General features: G+C 34.7%; 1 protein-coding gene across 2 annotated transcripts in view; it reads left to right on the top strand.

The window, feature by feature from the left end:
• PSME4 (proteasome activator subunit 4) overlaps positions 1-14,055 on the top strand; it is a 103,984-nt gene that overhangs the window by 32,855 nt on the left and 57,074 nt on the right. Inside the window, exons 4-11 of one of the 2 annotated variants that reach the window (XM_087863397.1) lie at positions 2,538-2,603; positions 4,671-4,715; positions 6,534-6,683; positions 8,632-8,695; positions 9,235-9,309; positions 10,648-10,770; positions 12,568-12,660; positions 13,229-13,494. In XM_087863397.1, the coding sequence (XP_087719523.1) occupies positions 2,538-2,603; positions 4,671-4,715; positions 6,534-6,683; positions 8,632-8,695; positions 9,235-9,309; positions 10,648-10,770; positions 12,568-12,660; positions 13,229-13,494 (882 nt within the window). The remainder of the gene's footprint in view (positions 1-2,537; positions 2,604-4,670; positions 4,716-6,533; positions 6,684-8,631; positions 8,696-9,234; positions 9,310-10,647; positions 10,771-12,567; positions 12,661-13,228; positions 13,495-14,055) is intronic. The other variant, XM_045787973.2, reaches the window with a different exon arrangement.

Below are 14,055 nucleotides of genomic sequence, written 5' to 3'. Positions count from 1 at the left end.
GCAAATTACTAATGAAGACTGTTGCTACTAACAAGACGTGAGGGAATTATGCGTAGATCAGCTTTTACAAATGGGCATAGGCAATTCATATTTGAATTGCTATGTGTATAAATTCGTTTAGTTTTGTCACTACCAATTTGACTTTTGTGAGTTCTTTGATGTTAAAGGTTTACATAGTTGCATCATGAGCAGTTTGGGCCTAGATAACTCAATTTACTTTTCTAAAAATAAGGTTTTTTTAAAGATTTTATTTATTTATTTGACAGAGAGACAGAGGGAACACAAGCAGAGGGAGTGGGAGAGGGAGAAGCAGGCTTTCCGCTGAGCAGGAGCCCGATGCGGGGTTTGATCCCAAGACCCTGTGTTCCTGACCTGAGCCGAAGACAGACGCCTAATAATGGAGCCACCCAGGCGCCCCTAAAAAATAATTTTTTAAGATCTGTTTTTCTTTCATATGTTGTTCTCCAAGGGAATCATAGAGTATTAAACATTAGCATTTTTCGTAGTAATCTGCCTCTGGAGAAACTTGATTATTTCTCTTTTCTGGTACTTGTTCTTGATGGTATTTGTTTCTCAGTTGATCTGACAAAGGACTTTGAGTTGGTGTTCTCATTCCTAAGATACAGCTAAATCCTTGGTTCCCCCTTCAACACCTGGAAATGACATGTTCTTACTCTGCTGGGGATTTCTTGACACATGTGGCTACATTTTCCAAGCTTAAGTTACTATCAGCAGCTCAAGAATGATCTCTAGCTATAGAATTTAACATAATGAAATGAAAGTGATTTCTCTGAGGACCTGTTGAAATTTAAAATAGTTTATGGTTATAACCAGTGGTTATTAATAAGGTAGATCTAGTGATTTTTAACATATTATTTGCTCTTTTAAGAATACCACTTTAACTTTTATTTGGAAATGTGGAAACGAGTAGTTGATTTTTATTAATGACTTTGGTAACGTTTCTTCCAAAAGTTGTATCTGTGTTATAATGATCTTTCTTTAGAAGCTGCTCTCTTTAAAGCATTTAAAAAATATATTTAGTTCACACTGATCAGGCTTATCACTTTCAGCAGTTAGGTATGCTCCTTTTACTTGAGTGGTCAGGATTATTACCACCTCTTAACACTAGCTATGGCTGTGTTAATGAAAAATCAGTGTTAATTCTACTTCAGTGATGAAGATATTATACTTTACTTGTACCTTTCTTATGGTAGAATTATCTTGACCCTAATTTTGTGTGACGTGGCTCTGAAAAATGAGTACTGGCTGATTTCACTACGCAATATTAGGTTTTGAAGAATTAGATATGAGGTGGATTGTGTTTGACGAACTGATGGTTGTGTTTGTGTAGAAATAGAGAAAGCAGGGTAAAACTGAGGTTTTTTTGGATTAAATGAAGTACATTCTTAAGAGAAAAAATATCATATGGGCAATTACCACTAAATTATAAGGAGGTTAAGGCAGAGGTATATAGAATATGTCAGTGTTACAGTTGCCCCGTTCATTTATAAGAAAGCAAATATGATAATTCTGAAGCTAAATTTTAGTTCAAGAATTGTCAAGTGAAGCTGAAAGTACTTATGACTATGAGCAGTCCACGCTGCTTCATCTCAAATAAATCATTTGCTGTGGTTTAGAAGTAAAATATTGTCCTGATAATTAGGAAAGGCCGAGGAGATAGGAAGCATAAACCTCCAGGTTTATATAAGTCTCCTATCTCAGTAAGTGGTGTAACTTCAGGCTAAGGTTTTTGGCTTTCCTCAAGCTTCTCTACTACATTTTTGGTATTTACTTTACTTATGTCATCATACAGAGTAAGAAATTATAGCCCAGAGAGGAAAAGTCACACAAAGTCATTTGTTGGAACTGGGCCAAGAACTTACTTTCTGCCCTAATAAATAAGGTGGGAATTGGGGGAAGAATTTCCTATTTTGATGTGACGCCCTAAATCATAAATTAATAATTGTTGAGAGACAGTAGAATAAATGTGAAAGCAAAATGAGCACAAAATATTAGTTCTTAAGGAGATTGAAAATATAATTTGTTTTGGATAATATGAAATAATAATTATAGTTAACAATTTTTATGCTTATTTCTGGGCCAGATAACTGTTTTCCTTACATTATCTCATTTAATTTTTGTAACAGCCTTCTGAGAGGTAGGTATTATTACTATTATATAGATGGAAAAACTGAGGCTGTAATATTGAACTGATAGTAAGTAGCAGAACTGGTAATCAAATTTAAATCTGTCTGATTCTAAGCCCAAGTTGTGAACTGTTGCATGATATGCTTATGGCTTTCTTTTCAACTTAACATGCCTTTTCTAAGAGGAAGTAGGGTATGAGAAAACCCATCCAAAGCTTATTCCTTCTGTAGATCCCTTTTGATTTTTTTTAAAGTGTTTTGAATTGTAATCACTTTAGTTAAATTTCCAACAGTTGGGAAAGTACATAGTGATTATTCACTCCCTCTAAAAATTAGTGAAATATAGTCTAGTCGCATCTAGCCTTAACCTTTTATTTTATTTTTAAACAGAAACATTGTTCCCTTCATCTTGAGAGATTACAAGAATCACAAAAGGTCACTATACAGATATCACAGGTTAGAGAGATTGTACCCTTTTCTGGATAAAGAGCATAAATCCATTGGCACAGGCCGTATATATAAGGAGGGGTTGAAATTGACTTTATTTAGATAAACTAAAGCACATTCCCACATACCCTGTTCCTCTAAAGAATGAAGTGACAGCTATCAAGTATTATAATTAATGTCCTATTCTTCTGAAGAGTGAAGGGAACTGGAGAAAGCAGGTGGCTGTGCAGCCTTTTGACTGCTTTCTAGAATCATTTTTGACATTATATGAAAGTTTGTTGGTGGAATAGAAAAGTTACCAGTGAAAAGAGCAGGCTTTCTGTGTTGTACTCCCAAAGAGTTGCCACAGAAACAGTGAAATAAATGTAAAGTTAACATGAACACAAACTTTAGGAACTGGTAGAATTACAGATCTTCTGCTTATTTCCTTGGACACAAAGTTTGCCATTTTAGAATTATCTTTTTTAAATCTGCATTTAAGTTATCTATTACTTAGTGTGGAACTAGGTGGTTCTCTTTAAACCTTGTCTATAATTTGTTTCTAAATGGGGTTCTTCAGTCCAAACGAAAAGAAGATCCAAAGATCTGTGCTCTTTGTTGCTCTGATAGAAAATGTTTATTGTGTTATTGTAAATTAATAAATGTAAATATCCATAAATATATATGAACACATAGCCTTCTAAAAGTACTTTGGAAATGCCTGAAAGTAAACATAGTCATGGTCTTCAGGGAGTTTAAATGTAGTTGGAGAGAAGTTTACGCCTTTTTTAACCGGGCAAACTTAGATGTTCTCTAAACTAATTGTTTTTCAATTGCTTAGCTTTTTTATGAGAGAATGTAGAATCTCTCCCTGATAATCCGAGAAAATGTTCCGTGTCTCTTTGGCCATATGATCTTTTTTTAATTTTAGAATTATCTCATGGGTTGTAGCCTAGTTTCCTCTTCAGTTAATTTTTTTCTTTCTAGTTTTGAAATTAAAGAAGATTTCTACACCTTCTAGTAATGAAATCATAGTTTTGTCTCTTGGTTGTATAATTGATTACTTGTGCTGAGTTTGGTTTGTGTTATTCCTTGGAATTTCTTTACAGATTAGTTCTTAAGCTTTCAGAGAAGTTGGATAGACTTCTGGACTTAACAATTTTCAAGAAGCTTAATGAGAAAGTGTCAGGTGGAGCACTGCCTGAAAGTTACCCCTTTCCCTCATAATTTTTTTTCTTGAGATTTGAGGACTTGTTTTATTTACTTGTATACATCATACTGTAAGTAGCCACACATTTATTTTAAAATTCCAGTCCAAAATTACCTTGTGCCCTTTGGTTTACTTGCATTTTACCTCTTTTGAGTATGGTCTCATTAATTTAAATATTCCATTCTGGCCAAGTGTGTTTAAACCAGTACACATTGACCTTTTCATTTAGACAAACATTTATTTAAATCCATATACAAATACTTATGTTGTTTTCTTAAATTCACTTGAACCACCTCCAAAGTTGGAAAATAAGTTATAGCTTTTTAATGTCACTCAGCTAACTTTTTAAGTAGCTGGTCAAAGAGATGGCTGTTGCTATTTTTGATGATTGTTATTGGCCGTAAAGTAGGGTTATAGAACTCTCGCCATTGGTTACTGAAAACTAGTTTCTGTCAGTTGCTGATATAAGCACACTAGATTTTGTCTGCTGTTTGTGTTTTGATGTAAAAGCACTTTAATAGAAATAAAAATTAGTATTTGAAGTTTTAAGCTGCTGAGCATACTTCTTGATGTGCTGTTAAGTGTGGTCATTGCTGCCTACTTTGTAAAGATTGAAAATCATTTGTCCTTTTCCCAGTTTTATTCCCTGTAGTTTACAATAGATTGCAACAGAGAATGAGCAAAACGAGGGCAAAGGAAAGAGTAGATTACAGAGTCTAGGTAGTTAATCCTTACAGTTCTGTCTTTATGAAAGAGGAAGATTAGTTATTGCATGTACACAGATAATCTTTAAAAGTATGAGCTATCTTAGAGATATTTATTAATTGGATTAGGTGCATTCTCAAATTACACCAACCTAATTTATCAAATGGCTCTTTCCCCCCTAGTTCTGTAGAAAATGTTCTCAAAACACTCGTGAAAAGCTGCCGACCGTAAGTAGCTTCTCGTTTTATAAAACCTCTTTTATTTCTGTGGGCTTTTCCCCATCCTTAGTATGCTTTGAAGAGGAAATGAAAGGTGTAAATCGTTTCTAACATTGTGATGTTAGTCACTGGGCACAACATATTTCCAACTCTTGAACTGAATTATTCAGATTTCATTTATAAATTTAGAAATTTTTAAGTGGCGTGGGTGTCAGTTACCTATTTTAAAGTAAGAATGCCATAATTTATGTGTAATTGTCTTTATTTGAAAGATTTTCCTGGAGTATCATTACTCAGATTCAAAAATATTCTCCAAAATGAGCGTTGTAGGGATTGTATTAAAATGTGGGTAATAAAAGAAGGTTTTCAGACATTTTCTTTAAGTATGTTCTCTTTCAGTAGAATATACAGAAATATTCCATATTCTGATGTTTAAAGATGAATATGGGTTGAATTTAGTTTTAATCAATTAAAATCCAATTCTATGGACTTGAGGTGTCTGTCTGGCTCAGTTGGTAGAGCATGGACTCTTGATTTTGAGGTCAGGAGTGTGAGCCCCATGTTGGGCATAGAACTTAATAAAATGAAATAAATAAAGACCCAGTTCTGTGGACTTGAACTATTATTAGGCTGTTCTAAGACTGCTTATCCTGCTGTGTATGGATGCAGTGAATTCTTTTGAATAGAAATCCCTATTTTATTATATTCTTATAATATAAATGGTTATAAATGGTTTTATAAATCAGGTATTTGTTGCTGACCTACTATATTCTCAGTCTTGGGCACATGCATTTTAGGATATAGTTTCCCTTTTAAGATTGAGGCTTAAGATTTAACCTGAGTCGTAAGCCATCAATGAGCAGTGACCTCTTGGCCTGTGTTTCCTCACAGGAAACTTGATCATCCCTCGGGTACTTAGTGGTTTTTAGGTTTTTAGATAATTCATAGAACACCAAAGGCTAACAGTTGACTCTGGAAAAATTAAGAAGGAGAATTGATGTATGAGATATTTAAAGGCAGAATATATTGTGTTTTTTGTTTTTTTTATTCTAATTGTGGCATAATGACCTGGCACCTAGATGCTTGATGAACTCAAAGAAGCAATTCTAGAAATGTAGTTTTATTCTTCACATTAATGAATGAAGTGTGATTCTAATTAATACAGATGGACAAAGATATGATAGTATTAATAATGTGACATGTAGGCCAAACCTACAAGTGCATTTGAAGAGGTTTCCTAACTTTTTTGGCCATGCCCAAATCCAAATTTCTCATATACTTTTTTTGTTATTTTAAACCCCCTTAATGGGTATTTGGTAATTATACATGGGTCCTCTTTTTCCATTTACTTTCGTGTATGGATGTACACTTCAGATTTTAATTTGGTGAATATTCTCTACTCCAGGGGCTTTCCTGCCCATTTCATAGACTTGAAGAATGTTAGCACCTATAGGACCAGACCATCTAGTCCAGTCCACTCTTGTATACAAGAGAGGTCTGTGGTACAGTCAATGGTTGGTCCAAACATGCCTGGGCTAAATGTTCTCTTTCTCATTTCACTGATTATCCATTTCTTATATAGACTGGATTCTCCGTGACTAGATATTTTTCCTCTAAGTCCTATAGAAAAGAAGAAAAATTTACCTTTAGGTGTGACAAGGTATTTATTTTAGAGTTGCAAAAATGTGTTTAAGTTAACTTGACATTTGTAGTGTATGTTGTACCTTATGAAATCATTCCCTACCTCCCCTTTTTTTATTGGTCGTTTGTTGATGTGTAGACCTTTTAGCTAATGATCAGTTAAATGAGTACCTTCTTTTTTATTAGATACTTCCCAGCAGATGCCACAGCTGAGATGCTAGAAGAATGGCGGCCTTTAATGTGCCCTTTTGATGTAACAATGCAAAAGGCCATCACTTATTTTGAAATATTTCTTCCTACCTCCCTTCCTCCAGAACTTCATCATAAAGGTTTTAAGTAAGTATATACATATCTTGACAAATTGTAGAATAGAGCAAGAAACGGAGAAATATAAGCCATCTAGTAAAGTAATAATAAGTAAACCAAAATTTACTAACTCAACCATTGTGTTGATTATACTTGAAGTGTGCGGAAGCTGAAACAGTTAAACGTAAGATTGTAAATGAGGAGAGAATAATGCTTGTATGTCAAGCCAAATATGATGAGGGCTTTACGGGGCATCTGGCTGGATCCGTTGGTGGAGCACATGATTCTTGATCTTGGGCTTGAGCCCCACGTTGGGTGTAGAGATTGCTAAAAGAAAAAGTAAAGTTAAGGGCTTTAATTTAAGAAATCAAGAGAGAAAGAATAAAAAATGCAAAAAGAAGTAGAAAATATCAGTAAATAGGCAGTGATAAGAAATGTTAAATTGTGTGGAGTTTAGGGAAAGGAAAAGTGTTTTCCTAAAAACTTGGTTTTATTCATCACTTATAATTTTTCTTAGGTCTTTTTTTATAATTTTTTTTCCTTTACTCATTCTAGTCTTTGCACTGTTTTTAAGAACTTTTTTCTAGATGACTCTAGGGAATAACAAATCCTAGAATGAAAAAATATTTAGGGGAGCCTGGGTGGCTCAGTCAGCTAAGCGTCTTGACTGTTGATTTCTGCTCAGGTCATGATCTCAGGGTGGTGAGATTGAGCCCTGGGTGTGGAGCCTGCTTAAGATTCTCTTCTTCTGCCGCTCCTCCCTCCCTCACTCTCTCTAAAAAAGAAAGAGAGAAAGAAGGAAAAGAAATATGTTTAGACTATGTTCTTTTTTTAAAAAGATTTTATTTGAGAGTGAGACGGCACCACGCGTGTGCACGAGGTAGGACAGGGGCAGAGGGAAAGGGAGAAGCAGACTCCCCACTGAGCAGGGAGCCCAACCCAGGGCTCGATCCCAGGACCTCCCAGGACCTCGGGATCATGACCTGAGCCAAAGGCAGATGTTTAACCAACTGAGCCACCCAGGCATCCCTTTGACTATGCTTTTATGAAAACAGAAAAAGATATGAAAAAACTAGAAAAAAATAGGTAGTATTGTGTTGTGGGTTCATGCTTACTCCCCAACTCCCCATATTGTCTATAGTGAGGTGTTAAATCAGAAATTTTGTATTTAGCTGTGTATTTATGAAATTTTAATTCTAATTCAGTAATTTAAAAAACTGCATTTCTTTGACATTTGTAAAGATTGGTGAATAGTATTCCAACATGTTCTTGCCCTTACATTCTCTTCTGTTTAATTTGAGATCATTTCTCCAATGATATTTTAATTGTACCTAATACTATGTGGCTCATCTGTTTTGGGGAACATTTATTATAGTGCTAGTTAATTGCGTAATTACTAATTGGCTTATTAAAGGAAGGAATATAAGGGAGAGTTGCAAGAACCAGTAGTAATAGGAAAATACTGAAGGAGAAAGGGAGGAGACACTTGAAAACAGTATTAGGTAGGGGTGGACAATAATTATTTAATTATGAAGTAGAGGTGGGTTTTTTTTTTAATGATTTTTTAAATTTATTTGAGAGAGAGAGGGGGTACGTGTGTGCAAGTACGAGCAAGGGGGAGGGTCAGAGAATCCACAAGCAGACTCCCCACTGAGCATGGAGCCTGACGTTGGCCTCCATCCCAGGACCATGACCCGAGCAGAAACTAAGAGTTGGGCACTTAACCAACTGAGCCACCCAGGTGCCCCTAACAATGATGCAGAGGTTTGATGAGATGACTCTTTAGCATAAATATATTGCAAGGGGAATATGCAGACAGAAGTAGTCATTTGTCCCATTAAGTTTGTAACAGTCAGTATTATTTTTTCTAGGTTGTATAGTTATCAGTAAGAGTAATATTTTAAAAAATACAAAGGCTACCTGGCTTTGAACCACTTTCTATAAATCACTTGCTATTCATAACATTTTTCTTCTTCAGACTTTGGTTTGATGAATTAATTGGCCTTTGGGTTTCAGTGCAAAATCTCCCACAGTGGGAGGGGGTGAGTATCCTATTTTTTCCATCTTTGCTATCAGATCGTTTGATAAGTAACGTTAATTCCTTAGAATTGGCTGTTAGCAATGTTGTAATTGTTTTTTTTTAATTCCGTTTGCTGTTTCTAACAGAAATAGCCACTTCTTTTGGTTTTATTGATATCTAGAAGCATATGCGTGTGTTGTGAAGTGCATGAAATGTAAGACTTGTTTGTTTCCTATCGTACCTTCATTAGTGTGTTGCTGGACACACAGGGATGTTTTCTCTATGCTTATTAGATTAAAATTTATTCTTCTGTTTGCATTGTGGATGATGCTTTGTCATTTCCCTTTTAATAAGCATTTCAACTGCATTTGATTTTAAATGGGTGACAGGAATCAGAACTTATATTTGGAGATTTTAAAAAAATGAGTCATAAACCATATATTAAGTTGTGCTAATGATGACAGCTGAGAACCAGAAATGGATGGAGGTGTGACTGTGACACTTAATAACAACAAGTGTATTTACTTAACCCTCTTTTTTTCTTCTTTTGTTTACTTTCAGCAACTTGTAAATCTCTTTGCTCGATTGGCTACAGATAATATAGGGTACATAGATTGGGATCCATATGTACCAAAGGTAATTAAGAACTTTTGAGCGTACAACATACAGTAGCACTGATAGCACTTTTTGTGTCTTTAAGAAGTGTGGTTTTGTATGCTAATTCCTAAAATATTTCTTGACCACTAGTAAAAACGTGCAGTTAACCAGGATAGATCATTTATTTTCAAAAACTAATTGGATCATACCAAGGTAATTATAAATGTGTGATTTTTGTCTTTCTTATGTAAGACATGAAATAGAAGTTTCAGAGTGAGTAATTTAGAAAGTACTAAGTATATTATTTAGGGTATCTTACATTCATACCTTCCAACAAATTTTGGGTCTTGTATTTGATTGCATTCTAGAGTGTTCTCTACTTTTTAGATCATATTTTCCTGGAGTAAATAAAGCTAGAGTGTCTCTAGGTACAGTGTTAACATTGCATCTTCCATATTGTTTCATCTGCAGTAGGTTCAGAAGGGTTGACATGGGGCATCCAGGTGATTCTGATGCACACGCTGACAGTAGAGCAGGGCTGGGGAGCTGCCGCAGATAAATACTCTGTTTACCTTTGCTTGAACTGTCCAGGAGAAACTAAGGAGGAAAAGTGATTTTCTCCCGGCTCTGCTCAGCAGGGAGCATGCTTCGCCCTCTCCCTCTGCCTGCCGTTCCACCTGCTTGTGTTCTCTCTCTCTCTCCTCCTCTCTAATAAATAAGTAAAATCTTTAGGAAATAGATAAATAAAAATAAAATGTAGTTATTAAAAGACAGGTGAAAATGCAGATTCCTGGGAAAAAATCAAATCAATGATAGAATTTTGAGAGGGAAAGTAATCTAGAAGATAGGTATTTGCATTTTGTATATTCTTGGCATGAAGTGAAAGCATAGGAAAAGTAATTTTATTTGCATTTAGAGAGATAGGACTCTACTTATCCACATTTTGCCTTTTTATGTTTAACTATATCTCGTTTGTTTATGGGTACGTGGATACAGCTGCTGCTTATCCACCCCTTTGTGACCTCAGTGTCATCTGAAAGAAAATAAATAGGGGCACCTGGCTGGCTCAGTCATTAGAGCATGCAGCTCTTGATATCAGGGTCTGAGTTCGAGCCCCATGTTGGGTGTAGATATTACTTAAATTAATAAACTTTAAAAAAATGAAACAAAATAAATAAAATTTTTTTTAAAATAGATATTTCTCTGTAATTTTTATGGCAGCAGTGTATAGAGCTACCAAATAGTATATAGTTTTGCTTAAAACCTGATCCAGTGAGAATACATTCAATAACAGTAATATATATAACACTTCAGCTCTTTAAAGAGTTACTTGGTACTTACAAATATTTATTCTTAATTCTTTTTTTCTTTTTAAAGATATTTACGAGAATTCTGAGAAGCTTGAACCTCCCAGTGGGAAGCAGTCAAGTGTTAGTCCCAAGATTTTTAACAAATGCTTATGATATAGGACATGCTGTGATATGGATCACCGCCATGATGGTTTGTAACACAGTAGTTCATCTAAATTTTGTGTTAACCATACAAAAATTCTGTATAATCACATACGGCTATATTGGTATCTTAGTTGGTCATTTGATTCTTGGATATTTTCTGATGTAGTAAGCTAATGTTTATCAGACCCAGAATGTAGAAAAACTCACCATTTCTCTAGCCAGTGGTTCTTAATAATGGAGTCAAAGTTTAGAGTTTTGAGAGATTCAGAATGTCTAATAGTCTCACAGGTCAAGAACCAGACTCACAAATGAAAGGTCAAATTGATAATGATAAATGTGGAATTAGAACTCAGGATTTCACATATGTTTGGTATGAATGCATTTAGTGTGGAAGATTACAGTGAACACAAAGCTTACTAAATAAACGAAGTAATCTTGGTGAAGGGAGAAGTATGGAGGATTACTTTACTGACATCCCTGAAGGAAAGTAAAAATATATACACATGCTTGGATTTCAGTGTCATCTTGCAAATAAGAATATTAGAACGATTCTATAGTATAATTTTTCTGGATTGTCATTTATATTGCTTCTACTGCTGTCTCTTTTTTAAATTGTTATCCTGTGTTTGATATTTTCTGCCAGGTTGTGTTGTTTGGTTGGTTGTTTCTGTGGAAAAGGCAGGATGGTTGTGAGATTTTACTCTTAAATTTTATTTTTAGTTTAAAAAAAAAATTCATTCTCCCCGTTTTTGCTGTTTCATTATTAAACAGGGATAATCACATTTTCTTTCTAATACTCCATAAGAGCAAAAACATTTGGATGTTTATTATCTTACATAAGCAATGATTTGGAATTCATTTTTTTAGAAGTCACAAAATTATATCATGATTAGTATCAGCTTATTTTAGTTAATGTTGCTGTTCTTTCTCAGAGTTTTTCCCATTGACAGTTTTATTTTGTGTTAAGTATGAATATTGAATATAATAAATAAAAATACTAATTACTATGTTAAAATGTTGACATTTTTGTTGTTTTTTTCTATGGAATTATTACGATCTCTTTAGTAGTTGACCTCTTCTCAATTGGGAACATGTATGCGGATTTCATTTCAGCAGAAAGTCACGTTCTTAATATAACTCAGCAGTCTACCTTAGGTCTATGCTCTTTCTTGAAAGATCATCCTGAGAGATGGAAAGTTTTAAAACCAAATTTTAGTTCTTTATCTTCAGAGCTGTCGAACTTGATAAGATGGAATGCTAAATTTTTTCCTCATTTTTTTCCCCAGGTTGTATTATTGTTCGGTGTTACTTTTTTTGGTAATAATTAAGAAAAAATATTTTTCTTTTGAGTCAAAATGTGGTCAAATGTAACGTTTAAATCATTTGAAACATTTAGGAGTAAAAATAAAATATTTGAATGCATTTATGTAAATCTCACTTCTTCATTTCCTGCAATGAGAAATTCACTTCTTGAATCCTTTAAGGAATGCTTTTTATGCCTCATGTTACCACTCTTGGTTATTTTAAGACAGTCTTCATGACAAAAGTTATTTCACTGCAGAAGAGTAAAATATCCTGATACCCTAAATTGGAAGATCTCTTTTCAGTTATCTAATTTGGTTTCAGTAAGTTGCTCTTATTTTTAATAGAGTGTTTTAAATGGAAGATTGTAGGAAGTTCACGGGGGAATTGTTTTTGACTCTTACGTAGAGGTAGAATTGGTTTTTGTTAGCAGAATGGATGTGCACCACGTTAGAGACGTATATGTAGGCTTGGGCCTATTGAGCCCTTCCATTTTCCAGTGTACTGTGGGTACTGATATTTTGTTCTTTTATTTGAATAGGGTGGACCAAGTAAGCTAGTGCAAAAACACTTGGCTGGTTTGTTTAACAGCATCACATCTTTTTACCATCCCTCAAATAATGGGCGCTGGCTGGTGAGTATGTTCGTTTTTTCATTGTAGGGTTTGGAAATTTTTAAAGATACGGTCATACGTATCTTTAAAAAGTGGTTACACGTTGCCTATTGTATATAACCTGTAATGCATTTTCTGTTCTTTGTATAAATTTGGCTATATATACCAAATTGGTGATTAAGTTCAAATTAAGTTACTGTGTTCATAGAACATAAAAATAAATGAAGATAATACTGATCCGATAACTGGTGACAAAATGTCAAATTCTGGCAACAGAAAGGAGTGTCAGTTGTGGTTTTTGTTCCTTGTTTGTTTTGGGTTTTTTCCACCTTGCCTGGTTAAAATGATTTTTCACGTAATGGAAGATTCATCTGGTGCTAGAAATTAAAATTGACATTTGAAACACATTTTTATTATGAGTACTTCGATTGATAATAGCATTTTATTCTGTCTAGTTACAATGTGCAGGTCTTTGTAAGATTGTAAGAGCTGTTATTTTAAGAATCTTTATTTGGATGGTAGAAAGGAACCATAAATATCTGTGTGGGAAAAAGAACCTACCTTGGACTTTTTGCTTCTGTGTCCCCAGAACAAGTTAATGAAACTACTTCAGCGGCTGCCAAACAGTGTTGTTAGAAGATTGCATCGTGAAAGATACAAGAAGCCTTCTTGGTTAACTCCTGTGCCTGATAGCCATAAGCTTACTGATCAAGATGTTACAGACTTTGTACGATGCATTATTCAGCCTGTCCTCTTGGCTATGTTTAGCAAAACTGGTAGTTTAGAAGCAGCCCAGGCTCTGCAGAATCTTGCACTCATGAGACCTGAGTTAGTAATACCCCCTGTACTTGAAAGGTAAGTGTAGCTGTACGTCTTTGGTTGAAGCCTCAGCTCTGGCTGCAGCTGTTCTGGTTATCCCTTCCCTCTGCTCTTCTGTTCTGCTTGGTTTTCTTTTGTGGCTTCTGTTTTGCTTTCTCCCAAACTGTTCCTGTAGAAGAAGCAAGGCATTTTAACCTAATGATTGGTAACTTGATGAAGGTTTACTGGAGAGCAAAGCAAATTGACAGGAAATGAATAGAATATTTTTGGATTATTGGCACATTTTTGCTCATAAATTAAGGAGCGCCTGGCAGGATCAGTTGGTGGAGCATGTGACTCTTGATCTCGGGGTTGTGAGTTTGAGCCCCATGTGGGGTGTAGAGATTACTTAAAAATAAGATCTTCACAAAAATTAATAAACTAATCTCTGGCTGCTTTTACCTCAAAGTCTGAGTGTCACTAAGTATTGAGAAGTGATTTTGGATTTCTTTTATTTCGTAGAATTGGTGATACAGAAGAAAATTTGACTGTCTTTATTATTTTCATATATGTGTAATCTTATGTGTATTATTTCCACAGTGTAGATTTGATTGCATT

Source organism: Ursus americanus, chromosome 7 (genome assembly GCF_024610735.1).
Source record: "Ursus americanus isolate L20-20 chromosome 7, mUrsAme1.1.p, whole genome shotgun sequence".
NCBI classification, from domain to species: domain Eukaryota; kingdom Metazoa; phylum Chordata; class Mammalia; order Carnivora; family Ursidae; genus Ursus; species Ursus americanus.
Note: the sequence above shows the minus strand (reverse complement) of the source record. Positions and strands in the feature narration are given on the sequence as shown.